Source organism: Drosophila hydei, unplaced genomic scaffold (genome assembly GCF_003285905.1).
Source record: "Drosophila hydei strain 15085-1641.00,03,60 unplaced genomic scaffold, DhydRS2 tig00000060-arrow-pilon, whole genome shotgun sequence".
NCBI classification, from domain to species: domain Eukaryota; kingdom Metazoa; phylum Arthropoda; class Insecta; order Diptera; family Drosophilidae; genus Drosophila; species Drosophila hydei.
The window spans coordinates 2103290-2121004 of record NW_022045656.1 but is presented as its reverse complement, the minus strand read 5'-3'; the positions used below and the strand labels follow the sequence as shown (position 1 = coordinate 2121004).

The window sequence follows — 17715 nt, the reverse complement described above, 5'->3', positions numbered from 1 at the left end:
TGGGTGGGAAATGATGCCGACGTCGGCGTCACTTTCGCTGCTGCTGTTAGCGTTGTGCTTTCAGTTGCTTTCGAATTGTGCGCCAAGGCGGTTGCCCCATGTTAACCAACAATCAATTAACACATAAACCAACAACAACAACAACAAGAACAACAACACCCACAACAACACGAACTACAACGACAACAACTCAATACAACGTTTGTGCTGCAACTAAAATTGTGTAAGTCGCGTTCTAAAAACGATTTGCATTTATCAAATCTAAATAAAAACTTTTTAGTCCTGCGTGCGTTCTATTCACGTATCGTATTTTTTGTGCGGGTCCTCACTAGAGTGCGCGTGTCCTTCGTGTGTTTTTTGTGTCGTCCAAAATGTAAAAACAATTTAACATTCAATTGATGTGACCCAAACATAAATTAAAGATTAATAAAATATGAATCACTATATTTACATATATATTTATGTATAAGCTCAGCGTCAAGGACCTTTTGCTGACCAATTTGCCAGTTGCCAGTTGTTAGTTGTCAGTTGCCAGTTGCAGCCATGGCATCAACTGCACCCAGCATATGCCCGTTGTCTGCTATCTGGTGGCGGTGTTGTGGCATTATCCAGCCACAGTCGGAGTCGGTTATACGCTGATTTCATTACCAGCTAATTAACTGTACTATGCACTCGCTGCACTGACCAGCCGCAACATTATTTTTGATGACCTCCGTTCAATCCGCTTTATCAATCTTTGCTCTTTGCTTACTTGTTTACTTGTGGTTGCATTTCAAATTGGATACAGAAGGGGAGATCAGAGCGTCCCACAAGTAACTTCTACAGAGGTGTTCTTTGGCTAGCGTTGATTATCTCCATTTGAAATACTTTTAAAGTTCGCAATGTTGCCAATGTTAAAATTACTCTTTGTATCTAAGCAGAATCTTTATTCAGAATTCATATTTAATTACAACCGCAATTATTTTCTTTAACATAGTTGATCACCTTTAATCTTCCTTTCGACTTATGCTCTTCACATTGTTGGCCAAATACATTTCATGAATCCAAACTTTCAGACGTATCAAATGCTCAAATGCAGTTTCGTGGAACTGAGTGAAACAGGTTCGCTCCCAAGTGTTTGGTAAATGTGTAACGCATCAGAAGTAATCCTTTTCATCAGAAACCAGAGATTCAATTCTATGAAAAATGTCTTAAAATACAATTCGCGTTAACTCTGAATGCTTTGACGGCACCTAACTTTTATAAATTATTTATTGTTTTCAATATTTTCAAGCTTCATATATACCGTCGTCAGATTTTAGTCAGGAATTTCCAGTAAAATACATTTAATAATATTATAAATATATTTCTATATCGAATAATCAAAAATAGCCTTTCAATCGAGTTATAAAGCGAAACTGTAGTTAAAGAGAAACGTAAAATAAAAAGGATTTCTTTTAAGGGTAATCTGTCTTAAGGTAGTTGAAATTGCTGTTTAGGTAAAATATGAATTAAATTTTGCAGTCTTTCAGCTGTTTGAAACTTTTGCTTGCTTGGTACACACAAATCTGCCTGATATGTCACAGGCAATTCCTTTAAGTGATCCTATTGTTGTCCTTAGTATATGGACTCTATTCATATACGTATGTGCACTTGAGTATATATACACTGCTAGCAATTGCTGCAATTGAGCTCTGCACCGAAATTTAAGAGGTTTTCGGTAATTTTGAAGCCAAAGGTAGTCGACAAATATTTGGACAAAGTTTTTGGGCAACCTGACCTCTACAGCCACGACCCGTGCCCCACAGGCTTTACTGTACTCCAGCCAAGCGTGGCCGAACGCAAAATTAATTCCAGCTTCCGCTGGCTTGGCACAACCGAGCAGCAAAGCCTGGCAAAACTTTTTCCTGCCTTCTTCTTCGCTATTCTCAGCCAGGTTCATTGTTATTGGAATGTCTGTGCTTTCGCTGCCCTCTTTCACTTTTTTGCGCACGTCCTCATGTCCTTGCTGTCGGTATTTCAATTTTCCTATCAAATATGTAACGCATAGTGAATGGCATTTCGCTTATTAATAACTCTTCAAAAAATTATGGATTCTACATAATTTATATAGAAATAGGACTTTTAGCTCTCGCTTTTGCTTTTACTTTTGCCTTTGTGTTTGCTATTGTCTTACGAGCTGGCTTGGGTTGGGCCTCCATATTGCAGACTGCATATATCAGAATGGTTAGGAGAGGTCAGATAGAGGTCAACATAGAGTATTCAAATATATATATTTATTATAGTTATATGGACAAAAATCTGTTTTCAGTTTTATATGATATGAATTAAATAGAATCGAGCTAAATCAAAATCTTATATTTCTTTACTTTCAAGATATAGTTTAATATTTAATATTATATAACTAGTATATTTTACTATATATCATAGAGATTCTATGCGAGTATTTGTCAAATTTTTTTTTTTTAATTGCTGTTTTTTTTTGCAATCTGTCTTGCACTAGACAATAAATAAATTTTTAAATAACTTTTTGTTTTGTAATGTAAAATAATATATCATGTTTCGCGTATCTGAAGTCGAAAAATAAAGTAAATTAAATATGAACACAAATGTGCGTAATTCTTAAGAAGATTTTCAAGCTATTCCTAATATTTCTAACGAGCTCTCGACGCTTCTTCACGCATCTCCGCTAATCTCTGCTAGATACAAAGACAGCTAGATAAAAACAGTTCCAAGTAATTTTGTTTATTATGTAAGCGGGCTTTCTAGAGAGGAAACTATATGCCACTGTCGCACAGTTAGGGTATTTAGTCGTTGTCAAAGAAATTTGTTTTTCACTTTTTTATTCTTTGGCCCGTTTGCCTTTTGTTATAGTTATTGCTGTTGTTACCTTAGTATCGTTGTCCTTGGCTGGCGCTCGTCAATGCTCGACGTCGCTTTTTGCTTTCCTGTCTGTTTGCCTTGTGCCTTGTGCCTGGTTCCTTCCTGGTTCCTGCTTGACGTGAACGTGCGTTGTTTCCTGCTCACACAGTTTCGCTTGTCCTGCCGCGTCCTGTGCCGTATGCGTGTTTGCCTTGGCTCTACTTTGCTGCTCCTCAGCTGCCCGCCTTCTCTACCAGTTTCTTTCTTTTTGCTTTTGCATAACCAACAATTAACGACTTAAAGCTGAGGAATTAAACACAATAACAATTAAAACATCAACAGCAACAGCAGTAACTGCAAAACCCAACAACTGGCAGGTAAGTTTTGCAATTATATATATATATATTTATATTTATATATATATAGTTGTATTTATATCTATTATATATATACCTACCTATACATAGGAACAACAGGTGTTTCATCTTGTCTCTGTGCACTTTCTTTATGCAAAACGTAAAGCCGAGCTATTTGATTGATAGCTTCACCGTTTGGCACTTGGCTCCATTTGTCACACATGGCGTATGCGTAATGTGTGGCAGCAAAGCCAAATTTCTGTTGCCGTCTGTCTAGCATCGCATTGCTTACATTTCGACCAATTAAATAGGCAATACTAAGAAAGTCTGAGGACTTTATGAATATTGCAAAACTTTTTACTTGATGCACACCAATCTGAGCACAAGCTGCTGTCCTAAAGCATAGACAGCCCTATTGAAGTACTTTAAGAAATCTAATTACAAGAGTTTCTTTTATAGGTATTTGCATATATTTAAAGGCTCCTGAAAACCTTTTATTAATTATTAATTCAAACCAAATCGATAAAAATGATAGCCTGACTGTCCTGGCTATAATTTTTATTGAGTTGGTTTGAATTAATTATTAATAAACAGTTTGCAAGAGCCTCTAAATATATTCAAATAATTATAAAAAAAATTAAATTAATTAAATTTTGACTAAGGATCTTTATCACCTCTAGAACGAGAAAATATCTGAAGCTTATGTTATTTTCAGTTGAACAATTTCGCTTTTGAATAGAATCATAACTGAGAGCTGTATGAATCAAGAGTTCAATCAGAAACCTGTGCTCACGGATGTGAAAAACAAGGTTTACAAACCAAAGCACGAAGTGGTTCGATACAATTATTTTTATGGGTCACTGAGTTCTAGAAAATCTATTGCCAGCTTCCGCACCGAAAGCCATTAACGCTGTTAGCCCAAACCTAAACACTTTTGCTTTTAGCTAACATTAACTCACAAAACGAAAGTTTTTGCTTTTTAAATGTTAACGTAACGTAATTAACGTAAGTTAACGTAATTTTAACTTATCAAATTTGAAATAACTAAATAACTACATAACAGCTGCAAGAGCTGCACTGACGGCCGCCCTTTGGTAGCAAAATAAGTAATTTTAAATTGAACGTTGACAAAGTTTTCTTTTATCATTGCATAAATATTTATTTCCACTTTTAATGCAACTTGCTTATTCTAGTATTTGTTTTCTTGTTATCTGAAAGGCTTGCTAAAGAAAAAAGAAAAAACTAATCAAATACATCATTAATGGAGAAAAACGACAGTTAAAGTTTAAAATAGTAAATAGTTTAAACATTTTTATTAGTCTTAAAACTTCTGCGAGACTGTAAAACTCTCAATATTTATAATTGAGCTTCATAAAATTGTGTTTAAGTTTGGACAAGATAAATTACAAGTTTGGTGAAAATGTGCACAAAAATAAATAAGTGAGACTTGTCCAATGGCAGAATGAAGCCAGGGAATAGTTCTGCCTGTCTTTACTCGCTTACGTAGTGAAAAGAGTATATTAGTTTGTGCAATAAAGATTTGACCTAATAAATATATATTTTGATTTCAGCTTACTTAGTCTTCAGATTCTTTGCAAATGCTTAATTTTAATATTAAGTTCTTAGTTATTGTTTACTGCGAAGTTGCATTTTCAAGGCTTTGAGTGTATGAGAAGTTGCTCATGCAAGAACTTGACCTGCAAACCTGGTCGCTTACGTCAAACAATCTAAGCTAACTTTGTCATCAACAAATACAGAAGAATACAGAAGCAGAACGAAGCTTAAGCTGATCAGGATTACACAGATTATAGACAGTATCAATTCTTCGTCAAGCGCTTACATAATTATAAAACTCAATTCTCTAACCTTCCTTAGTTTTTTCTATTAAGCTAAGATTAAAGCTGGGTCATGACTTCCTTAAGCACTTTAAGCCCATTGCGAAATGTTTATTTCCATGTTTTGTTGCGTATTATAAGTATATGTATATATATATATAGATAAATATATATCCACATCTCACGTGCGTAGCTTAGTGCCAAGTCCACAGGATGCACGTCCTTTAGCGGACACGCTGTACCCTGAGTAAAGGTTGCGAACTTTGACCTTAACGCCAGCGACCAGCCCCATTGCCATTGCCGCAGCTATAACAGTACCAACAACTGCAACAACAACAACAACAATGCTTAGCTAAGCTGTTAAACAGCTTGTGCATGTCCCCTTGTATCCTGTAGCCTGTTGTATCCTTTATATCCGACTCTTTTCCTTGTCAACAACTACAAACAGTCCCTCCTTCGTACACCCCTCTGCCTCGCCCCTCTCAGCATTGCTGCGTATTGTTTTTATGGCTTTTACTGCAACAATTTTTACGACAACTGCAGCTGCAGCTGCAGCTTTTTGTGTGTGTGTTTCCCTGATTGTATTAGTTATTTGCGGCTAACATTGACATTTATGTGCTTTTAAGCGCATCCTTTGCTTAAACCTGACAACATAATATATTTTAAGACAATTGAAATAATTGTATTTATGCAAAACATACGAAAATTAAATTTATATGAAAACATATCTTGGCATAACTGAATAAATTAACTTGGGCTATAGCAAAGCAGATTATAGTTCGGTTTTAAATAGATTGAGCTATAGGAAAAACTTGTTCGTTGGCCAAAAAATATAGATCAAGAAAAATGAGTACTTTTACTTTATATACCTTATTGACTATATCTTTTGCTGCTTATGGAGGAAGCAATTCGTAATCGACGTATTGTGTATTTGATAACTAAACGACTTCCCTTGAACCATCATTAAATATAACTTAAATCAATACAAACTGGTTGATAGATAAAGTAGGAAAACTCGATATTGTTTCATTTCTTATGTTTGGCAAAACATTAGCTAACTAACGTAAGACAAGTCCGCATTGCCTTAACTTACTTCAGCGAACATAGTACAAAGTTATGAAAAGAAACTAGTTTAACCTAGCCAGCCTAACTTAACTTAATCTAAGCTAAACCATTCAAGCCCTAGCACTTGACCAAATAATCCATTAACCTCAACAGCTTCAATATTTAAGTTATATTTCAAAATTCAAGAAAACACTTATTAAATGCTCTTTGCTTGCTTTATAAACGTCAGAAAGAGCAAAAACAGTCTTGGCTGCTTTTAGCCATCATCAATCATCACAAAATCTACTGAACCCATATGACATTTAGTGCCTTGGGTTATACTTTATACATAAATTCATATACGTTTAAATAGAGTTGTTTCAAATGTCTGTTCGCATTTTAAGCTGTCATATGACTTGCAAACACTTCACACTTTTACCAAATGACAGACAAATTTCTGTTTTCCATTCACCTGTTTTCTCAGCCAAATGCACAAATGCACAAATTAGATAAAACTGAGCAGCTGACAATGACAGCAACGGCAACGGCAACAGCAACAACAACAACAACAGCAACAAAAACAACGAAGGCAACTTAAATTAAAATTGATGGAAAAAATAAATGTTTTTAATCTATTGTTGAAAGCTTCTACATGAAGACAAAGGCAGCAATTCTTAAGAAAGGACAATTCATTTCCTCGAACTTTCTGTAAATAGATATAAATACAGTGCATATGAACCGCCTCGGCAATTCAATATTCACGTGTGTTTATTTTAAATGTATAAATTTACTACAAATGTTTCACTTCTTTCTAATATTATTGTTAAACGTAAAATATAATAACACTGTTCCAGAAATATAAAAATTTTTTTTTTTTAATATTTTGGTTGAGGTTCGAACCCTGGACCTCATGCTTACTTATTTAACAGTTTGTGCACAGCAAGCGATTTAAAAAAATAAAAAAGAAATTTCCAACTTTTCGACCGTGACAGGACTCGAACCTGCAATCTTCGGATCCGAAGTCCGACGCCTTATCCATTAGGCCACACGGTCAGTTGGTGTTAGCGTGCCAAACATAATACTTTAACCAAAGCATATGAAAGGCAGATAATTATTCAACATTTTTGAAATTTGCAAGCTTTTTAGTTCTAATAATTTTATTCTTTATTATTTGAAGCATTTTTATTTTACAAAAAAAAAATTTTAAATCGTGATAAATAATAAATTAAAGAATATATAAAATTTGTATTTCATGCAAATCTAGGTTTCAATTAATAATCGCCTTATTCAAAAGTCGTAATTTCAATATTGGTAGAGCTTTGTATTGTCTTTCGAGGGCAAAAGTATGACATATATTTGCCTTTAAGATTATATAAAATATCAAATTAACATATGATAATCAACTTATACAAAATATGCTTTCAATTTAATTTGAAGTTTTAGAGGAATTGTCTGAAAAATTGTAAACCTTGTCGTAAAATAATATATTTAAATCCATAAATGCCGAAACTAAGAAAAGCGCAAACTATATGCGTTCGTAAGAAAAATACTATAAAACTACGATTTCTTAGAAAAGAATATAATAATTGAGATCACAAATAACTAGAAATATAATAATAATAAATTCATGTTCGGTTGAGTAACTGGACAATTCTAATAGGCCAGCGTAAAAACTAAAACAAATTAATAAACAAATTCAGGGTCATCACGAGCGTGCTCCACGTGTTCCCTGCAAGTAAGAGCCGAATCCTCCGATCCATCATCGCTACTTAAATCATCTGAGCTTTGCGTACGTTTCATTACTCTGCTCTGGATGTAGCCATTGTATAGCAAATAAGATTCAAAATTTTTTAATCGGCTACTGCGCTCTTTTTCCATTTGATGCAGTTTTTCATAATGTGGTTTCATGAATTTGTAGAAACTAAAATTATGCGGATATGTGACTACCAGAGCCTTCACCACGCTTATATATACAGTGCGACCCCGCATACGATGACTGAGCTGCTGATAAGGGCAATGAGTGTTCAGTATAAACTGATAAATGGGCTTGCCAGGTGTCCGCAGTGTCCAAAAAGCAACACAACAACCATTGTATAACAGAGCGTCATAAGGCATCTTATCTTCCGGGAGAAGAATCTGCAGTTCGAGCATAAAGCGCGTTTGATAGTAAATGACTTCGGGTCGAAGGACATTTAAGGGCAACTGGATATGTATATTGTGGACTCTTGCGATGACTGCATCAGCAGCCAATTTATTGGCCACCTTAGGCTGTGGCAAAACATCAGGCAGATTCTTCACCGAATTTTGCGTTGGAGGGTGATCCTGCGTATGTTCCTGCTGCAGCTGCATCATTGTACATTTCATGAGACAATTGTGTAATGCTTCTATGCTGTCCTCTGACTTCTGCTGCAGGTCTATCTGCGTTTCTGTTCTTATGTCATCCATTTGTTGCTGTTGCTCCCGTTGCTTTTGTTGCAAGCGCAATCCATTTTCTTTGCCTAGTTGCATCGCCATTTTGGCAAAAATTCTAGCTTTGCCTGTGAGTAACGTTTTTGTCTTAAGATTTGGCTTTTCATACGGCGGCACGCAGACTTTCTGCACATTCAGGGATTGGCATGTATTATTCTCCAGAAATTCCAACAGTTTCTCCACGGTCTTTTTGCATTTCTTGGCCATTTGGTTTTGCAACAGCTGCTGACACATGGTCAGGCGGCGAACATGCATCTGCAGGCTGGGCGCATAGCTTGTCACGGCCAAGTCGTGTACAAAGAGCGTATGCGACAAAGCTGTAAGAATGCGTGCCTGCAAAAAACTAGGTTGCGGCATAGAATTCAACCAGGTCGCACATTGCTTGCCATCACTCTCATGCCAATTGCGTTCGCCTGTGTAAGGTACCAGGCCCGCGATGCGTACATCTATTGCTAACGGCGGCTCATCACGCAATTCATCTGGACATATAAACAGCTTGCCACTGGTGGTCATAAACTGTCGTGTGTCCACGTCCAGAGCCTGCACCAGCACAGGCACATCAGTCCGCGAGATATTCAGCTGACCAATGGAATCCACGCGCAATATACGCACGCGTTCATAGCCGTTTGAATTGTGATATACACAGATTTGTTGCACCTCCGGGGGCCAAAGATGCACACACTCCTTTGATTGTAACAGCTGTAGTTGCAATTCGAGAGTTCTGTTACGTGGCAGCACTTGCCATCTGCCACCAAGTGGTAAATGCTCCAGCAGACGAACACAATAATGCGTGGGTGTATAAACGCGTAGTAGCAGCAATTTAACATCCCCACTAGAAGGCATCTGCGCAGACAGCAAACGATCTTGCATCAGTAGATGGTGACGTTGCTCGCATTGTGTATCAACGCATTCGCCCAAGCTGAGCAGGAGATCGCACAACGTCGGCTCTTTGTACTTGGCGCGTTTCAACTGCTCACGTATGCTGCGAGCCAGTTGGACAACAAGCTTATCCACTTGCTGATGCATTTGCAAAAAGTCCACTAGGCGAGGCAGCTGATTGTTATTGCTCTCATCCAGCAAAACCAGGGAAAGTAAGTCATCTGTAAAAGATTAGTCAGTCATTAAAATTTCTTTATAAGAGTTCACATATCCAGCTCACGCTGCTGCCGTTCCGTTTGCTCCTTCCGATTCCTAACCGCCAATTGATTGCGCAGATTGTCAGCGAGTGTCAGATGGCGCAGCTTAAACAGACTCCAGTTATCGCTCAAGCTGTAGTGTAGCAGTGTGTGGGCGTGTCGTATGTTTAGTTCCGGGCAGTGATCGGTACAAAGCAAGACCTCACCTCGACTCTCCTGCATCCACCTATGCACGTGATCGCGCACCTCCATATCAGCCGTCTGATAGTAGGGTAAACAATTATAGCCATGCGATGCCAGCGTTGCCACCAGCTCACGTACGTCCGAATCAGATTGGCAATGGATGACAGTTCGATGCAGATACGGCGGACGCTCGTGCAGCACGCGCAACACTTCGTCACACTTGGCATTACGCTGTTGAAGAGAGATTTGTAGACGTGTGCCGCCATAGACAGCCGCCTCCAAAGCATCACCAAAGAGTACCATGGGCTGGGTATTACACTCGCGCAACATAGATAGCAACTGCTGTTTATATGATTGCGAACTGATGACAAGTTGCGGGCGTTCTTGCTTGGTTAATGCCAGCAACTGTTGATGAACCTGTCTCAATTGCCCGTCTGGCATCAAATCCACATCATCGTAAGCCACAAAGCGCAGATTAGGTAGCTTTAAACTATTCCCGCACATCCATAGGAACTGAGCAGGCGTGGCGACCAGGCAACCAACGCCATTGAGTAGCCTCTGAAAGAACTCTGGTGAGTGGGAAGAGGGCACCGTCAGCACCAGCGTTAACCATTCCTCGTTCCTTGACCTGCGTAACATTGCATTGCAGAACTCGCTCATTTGCTGCACTCGAACCAAATCGGCGACCAGAACCACAGCAATAGGTCCTTGCAGTCGCCAGCGCGTGTGAGAACGATGCTCCGTCAATGTTCTGCTTACCACCTGACACAGCGGCAGCGCATAACTCAGGGTGCGTCCACTGCGCGGAGCACTCACGATAACAGCGCCATGGCCTGCACCCCGGTTGAGATGTGGCCATGCGTAGCTTTGCAGTCGCAGCAGTTGCGTCAGCCTCAATCGACGCATCGTGATTTGAATGTGGGGTAAAAAGGATACCTCGCTTAGATGGCGTGCAGTCTGTAGGCGTACATTCGAGTGGGCTATCGCGTACTGAGAGCAATTGGCCACAAGCAGCGGTCGTGCATACTGCGCAAATAGAAAACTCTCATGCTCCTTGTAATACAAATATTCCTCATCAGAATTATTGTTTTTATCTATTACATCTTTTTCCGACGACATGATCAAATTAAAAGTGCACTTTAAATATTTTTATACTATTAGTGAAGTTGGCTGCGCTTGCGCCCTTAAGTACTTATTGGACAAAGCATAGACTTGCGCATTGAGATCGATATGGGCTTGGTATTTTTGCAACCTTTTGGTATTTTTTAATATCAAGTTTAATTATCATTCAAACTTAGCATTTAAAATACCTTTACGAGAACAATAATTATATATTGATACACTTACGCACTACAAGGCATTTCATTGGCTACGTCTATTTAAATCGCTAACGCTCGGAACGCTCGGTAATAATTTGCTGTACTATTAGGCCGCTAAGCATCTGCCTCGCCACACGACAGCCATGGCAGGGACAACTTTGGGAATTTGGTATATGCTGCAGTGTAGGTGGACTCTGTAGACGTCGCTTGAGACCCGACAGTCGTCTTCTATTCGAGCGTGACTTGCAGCAGGCAACACTGTAGATGATAATACCTACCAGAGATGCCAGATTAGTGAAGTTATCAGTATCTCACTCTTCAAATGAAACTTACCTCCACCAACGATCAGAATGTGCAGCATCAGGGCCACAAATGCCACTCTCCTCAATGGATCCATAAAAACATGATGAACATTTTTTTTGTTATTGTTGCTAGTAATCATAAAACCATTTGAATTCGTCGTTGTATTATCGACATCCTCTACGAAGTCTGTCTCATTTAACCAGCCATAATCTGCAATAGGTGAAATAAGTTGAGCATCTCTCAAATTGACTAGCTAATCCCACTTGCCTGTAAAGTTGTTGGCCTGCAGGAACTGCGGGTAAACTATGAGCAGCAGCAGTAGCAGCAGCAACTTCATCAGATTTTCTTTTCCCGCCTTCATTAGATGTTGCATTGTTACTTCTTTGATTTTTGCTCACAAACTGAAGCTTCGATCGGGAACCACACTGAAGTAAGGTCTTCCCTTAGTTCATTTAAATAGGCAAAAACATATGCGTACAATCTGTTTGGGGCAGTTACGAACATTTGGATTGGCTGCCAACAACCATAACATTAAGTGCAGATAGAGAACTAATAGACATATGTCAAGTAGTTACCCAGAAGTTAAAAAACTTTTAGCGATATTTGTAGGGCATACGTCGAAGTAGTTGTTATCCATATCGCGAAAGATCTCAAGCTTAAGTGCGAATATGGAATGTGACAATCAAAGGATAAGAAGGTATTTAAGAACTCTTTTTCGTACACCCACCAGAATTACATTTATCACTTAAATTCTTAAATGTTGTATCTTGTTTTAAGTATTTCTTACGAGTGGAAAAATTTAGACAATTCATTCAATCTGTAGAATTCATTCATTCTGTATAATGTCAGAGCATGGAAAGGATTTCCATTTAAAATTGACAACAACAAGACATATGTTGTGGAATTAAAGAAATATATTTAAAAAATAAATTCATATATCCATAAGCTTTCAGACATGAGGTCTAATCACATTGAAGCCTTAGATACTCATATGATGACTCAGATGAAAATGTATTTTCCCCATTTGCTGGTAGAATTTGCCATTAGTTTGTGAGTCTTTTGATTGCTTATCAGTCGTCAAGCAATCAGCACAGCCAATTGAATGAATTTATTATATAGTTTAAAGTTACTGTCTCACCACAGCAAAAAGGCCCGCCTTTTAAGAATATAACTATAAATGATTTGCTAGTCTAGATTAGAGCAAAGGCTAAAACAGGCAAGAAATGAATGATCAATCAATCAGTCATAAAGAAATCAAATGTCAGAAGATTCGCATTTAAACTACAAATTTATGAGAATAGTTCCTTAAACAATTTATTTACAGTTAAAGTCTACATTTGTCGCTGCTTAAGCCTATTACAACTATGTAATATAATTCGGATATATCGAGATATCGACTTAGCATTCGGTTCCATTCAAGCAATCCTCCAGGCAATGCTCCTTCCGCGAATTGCTGCAGCCCCGGCAGATGCAGTCCACCGCGTTGGGAGTGTGCAGAAAGGTCAACTGTAGCACATGAGCTGTCTCTGCAGGTATGGACGGCCATACAATACTCTGCGTGCGTGGAGCGTACGCGTCCAGGCTCTCAGCTTTTCGTCTTGCCAGGCAAGAGCAGCTGCAGCACAGACAACCTGTAAAGGAGTACATATTCAGTATTCCATGTGGGAAGAACAACAACAAGGCTTACCCAGACAGCCGAGAAGCATCAAAGCCAAAGTGCCCATGGCGGTTAGACAGAGTATGCGATGGCTGTGGTAGGCAGCACTTAGAACGGACACAAAGTTCTGGCTCGGACTCTCGCTCACACATAGAGACTCGCACATCGCTTGACAGACTATGATTAATAATGCCCATGTAATGGAAATGCATGGTGTGCGCTCACCCAAATCCATTTCGTTAATGACTAAAAGACTTTCCACAGCTCCACTGCAAGTGAACTTGTGCCAGTTGGGGCTACCAACTGAAGTCGTACGGATCCCAAAAAAAAAGAAGAAAAACAGAGCAATAAGAAAACAGTTGTGCAAGCTACAGCGACATCGCTGGCATGCGATAAAAAAAACTTTAATCAGCTTGTGAAAAATATTCAAAATTTATAAAACGATAACTGGTAGAGCTTTATAATATTAAAGCGATTTTGAAGGAAATTGAATTAAGCTTTGATGCATAATCCAAGGCTTAAATCTTGTTTCAGATGTTACCATGCTTAAAAAACAATTGATTTTTAGTTGTGTTTTTTGATATTTAATACTCGGAAATGCATATCCAAATAAAACTCAAAAATAAAGGCTGTCTTAAAGCTATTCCCAATGGAACTGTATGCAGTTCAATTAAGAGAATGAAAAAAATTCAAACCATTTAAAGAGCAAAATTGTTGCCGCGTGCCAAGTTGAATAACTTGAAATGCCAGGCAGCTTTGCAGTTCTTTTGTTTGAATTGCCAATTTTTCGCAAATATGTATATCTACATATATATGTGTGTGTGTGTGTGTGTTTGTGTGTGTATTTTTCTGTTATTATACCATAAAACGTGCCAATGTTTGCAAAATGTTTTCGCAGACAAATGGAAAATTTCTCGTTTGTATCGATGAGTTGTGGGCTGCCTTTTAGGCGCCAGGCAGTGTACAAATGCTGATTTGCATGGGAGTCTTTGGCATAAGGATAATGTTATTATAATAGAACGTGCCTGTGCCCCGGCAAAGCTCAGTTTCGACGACCACATGACATAGAGAAACCGAGGGAACAGCTTTGCTCTGTTTGTAAAATGTTTTTTACCTCCGATTCGATAGGCTAATATTTTGTATTTTGAAGCTCTCTGCAGCTGGTCATCATTCATGCTGTCACCTTTAAAAAATAAAAGGGACAGGCCCCGCCCATTTCCCCTGTCGCTGGCTGTTAAATCAGCGCGAGCGCACTCGTCATAAACCAAACAAACAGTTGAGAAATTACATTTAAATTGCAAATTTTAAGCACTGAAACAACATATGCACCCACAGACACACACACACACACATGCACAACTGGGTAAAATTTATGCGCAAGGTAAAAATAATAATCCAAAAAAATAATAAAAACAACGCTCAAAAAGATTTTGACAAAAACATTAATTCACTTAGGGAATATCTCATAAAGGTAGCACTACTTTGTTCTTATTATTATTATTATATGTTTTTTGAGTCGTATTTTTTAGCGTACTATTTTTCATATTTTCTTGCCTTTAGTTTAGAAATTCAAATGAATGCATTCATTCTGTGCTCAAGGCGAGGCGTTCGCAACTTTTCAGTCGGCGCCATTAAAAACTGGCGACAAATTGAGCGGATTAAATGGAAATGCAATTTGTGTTGCTCCCATTTTTCGGAGGGGGGCCCTGATGAGATAATATGCAAATGCCAGCAACATTTGCGAGCAGATCGATGCAATCCTTTGGCTGTAAATAAAATGTATTTAAGGGTTATACTAGATTGTGCATATTGAAAATTTGATAGAAATATAAAAAGGAAAATTCAATTTTTTTATTCTCTTCTCCTTTTTCAAAGCTTCGTTTAAACTCTTCAAAACAGTTCTGCCCCAAGAGCATGCAGCAGTGCTTTTTCGATAAGTCAACATTGATCCAGTGCCAAGAATATCGATAAGCATATATAAGTGCGACCCATTAACAAAATTGCAAGTGCTGCCAATCGAAATATAAAATTTTATGGCGTTGTCTTCTTATCAGCTGATTGCAAATAAGCGCAGAGTAAAACTAGAAAGAAAATATGTTGACTGTCAAATTTTCCTTCTATTGCAAGTTGAAGTATATCCGAAAACACGTTGAAAACTTTCAAGTCCTGCTCTGAATTACTATTAATGCTAACAAGTATTTTACATGATTTCAAAAGTAGAATTAATTGAAGGTAAAATATGAAGAAACTTAGAAAATCTTGCACGATTTTTGAATAAAAATTATGCTGAAAATCAGTTCAATTTTAATATATTTGTAAGTAGTACAATTATAAGAGGTATAAGTCTTATACTAAGTACCTCGGCAACTTAAATTCGCACTCTTAACATAACATAAATATGTATGTATGTATATATTAATCTCTTGGCAAGCTCACAGTGCTTAAGGAACTCTTAGGAAAATCTTGGTTAACTTGTGCGCTTAAGCAAAATTTTCGGTTTTTTTAAAGCATTCAATCAACGAAAATGACGCATTTCGAATTCATAAAAATCAAGTGAAATGCCACTTTACGCGCATTTTGATTGAGATTTAGCGCTGAATTTGCGATTACCCACAACGACAAGGACTAACCCAGCGGACAAGGACATCTCTAGCATCTTGCCACAGTCCTATGAATAATTTAGGTAGTCAAGCAGAGAGTGAAAGACAAGGAAGAACAAATAGCTTTAAATATAATGAAGCTTAAATACACTTGGAAGACCTGGTTGTCAGACGAAGCATGGAAATTTACCAAAGCAGGAAAATTGTCAATAATGTGAAAACAGTACAAGAAGTTTAAATTTAATATAAATATTGAGTATAAATATTCATTAATTATACCATAAAGTATATCAAAATAATAAAGAGATATTGAACTCACTATATATAGATAGCTTTTATAGAAAGCATCAATTAAAACTAAGATTTTATTGGAGCTTGTTTAATTATCTCAGATAACTTGTTCCAGTTTTGTCTTTCGAATCGTTACGAATCTGCCTGCAACATAATTAATAATTTTTATTTTAAAACCTGATGCGACTTAAACAAAGAATATGAAGTTTATATGAAGAGTTTTTATACCTCACATAACAAGTTCATTTCTAATCAGAATACTAGTAAAGTACATCATAGTCAATAAGTCGGTCTCTCACACAAAATTATGCATTTTAGCACTTAAACTTTAGTTTTGTTTTCACAAACTCTTGTGCTTTTGACAAAAAGTCTGACAAAGCAAATATCTCTCATAATTAGAGTATGAAAAATGCCAAGCGCTGCGTGTAGAGAGCAACAGCACAACGATAAGGTTAGAAGAAATGAAAAGAAAATGTAGCAATTCATAAAATGTACTTGTCAGGCAGCATCCCTACCTATTGCCGCTGGCCACGCCCCATATACACCAGTCAGGTAAATTTAGAGCAAATTGGTAACTGGAACTCGTATCGAAACTAATTTGCATGCGTTGTATGTGGTTTCGCTGAGGATTCTCAATAATCGATACAACCCCACTTTCCATTTCGGTTCTATTTTGTATTTCTGCTGCTCTTTGTGTTTGCTGTAGCAGGACAACAAATAAAGCTGAAATGAAAAAAAAAAAATAATAAAAAATAAAGCAAACGTTGTCAGTCGTTTGCTTTACGTGCATAGGAAAAGCCCTTGCCAAATGCAGCAGAATGACTGGGCAAAAGGTCGAGGCTGTTGTCCATATTTGTTGATTGTGTGCAGCTTTCACAGGATCAAGTTCAAGCGTTTCAAGTGCTAAGGCCTGCCCTCAGCACTACCCGCAGCGCAATGCTCCATTTCTCACTCAGTCAGATGGCCACTTAAAAATTGCCGAGAATTGTGCAACAACAGCAACGACAAAATGTGGCATAAATGAAGACGACAAACGATTATAATCATGATGATGTTGATATTTTTCTAATGAAGTTCTCTTGTGGGGCCATTGTGTAAGAAAAATACGCAACACTTTTGACTTGTGCATGAAAACCTCTATCTCCCTCTCTCTCTCTCTCTCTCTCTCTCTCTCTCTCTCTGTCTCCTCTTTCGCTTGAATGAAAGGATGAAGAGGGTAAACTTTTACAAGCAGCTTAAAATGCTCTGAAATGCAAATACTTGAAAAAATGGTATTAAATAACAAAGTTAAGTTTTAAATTTTGAAAGTTAAGTCCTTTGATCGAATGAATACGAGTAAGTGCATAATACGCTTTGAAGCTCAAATATAAATAAACAGCTAAATACTAAATGAAATAAGTAGCAATAGTTGGTTACTATCGACTACATAATCCTTTAGAACTCTCCAAATATTGATTCATCTAGAACATCAAATTGTGAATGATATAGCTATACGGGCGCTAGGCATTTATATTTTTCGCTCATATGTTGTAGCAATAGACGAATGCAAATAAATAAGGCAATGCGTAATTAAGCTCTACTTAGGAGTGCATAAAATTATATAATATATTATTATTATATTATATTATATTTATATTATATTATATTATTATATTATATTATTATTATAGAACATAATTAT

The 17715-nt window shown here is 37.4% G+C and overlaps 3 protein-coding genes and 1 non-coding gene across 4 annotated transcripts in view; 1 reads left to right on the top strand and 3 right to left on the bottom strand.

The window, feature by feature from the left end:
• Positions 1-3082: 3082 nt before the first annotated feature.
• LOC111592152 overlaps positions 3083-17715 on the top strand; it is a 36706-nt gene continuing 22073 nt past the window's right edge. Inside the window, exon 1 of the mRNA XM_030226132.1 lies at positions 3083-3218. The gene's annotated coding sequence lies outside the window, so the exon portion shown is untranslated. The remainder of the gene's footprint in view (positions 3219-17715) is intronic.
• Positions 7057-7129, bottom strand: Trnar-ucg. The gene has a single exon. It is a non-coding gene; the product is annotated as a tRNA-Arg (tRNA).
• Positions 7540-11053, bottom strand: LOC111592151 (putative ATP-dependent RNA helicase BoYb). Its single transcript, XM_023304198.2, has 2 exons — positions 9705-11053; positions 7540-9645 (listed from the first exon to the last, which is right to left on the bottom strand). The coding sequence occupies exons 1-2, from the start codon at positions 10981-10983 to the stop codon at positions 7760-7762; spliced, it is 3165 nt and encodes a 1054-aa protein (XP_023159966.2). The 5' UTR covers positions 10984-11053; the 3' UTR covers positions 7540-7759.
• On the bottom strand, positions 11236-13391 carry LOC111592243. Its single transcript, XM_023304327.2, has 5 exons — positions 13174-13391; positions 12890-13117; positions 11754-11879; positions 11517-11696; positions 11236-11457 (listed from the first exon to the last, which is right to left on the bottom strand). The coding sequence occupies exons 1-5, from the start codon at positions 13376-13378 to the stop codon at positions 11252-11254; spliced, it is 945 nt and encodes a 314-aa protein (XP_023160095.2). The 5' UTR covers positions 13379-13391; the 3' UTR covers positions 11236-11251.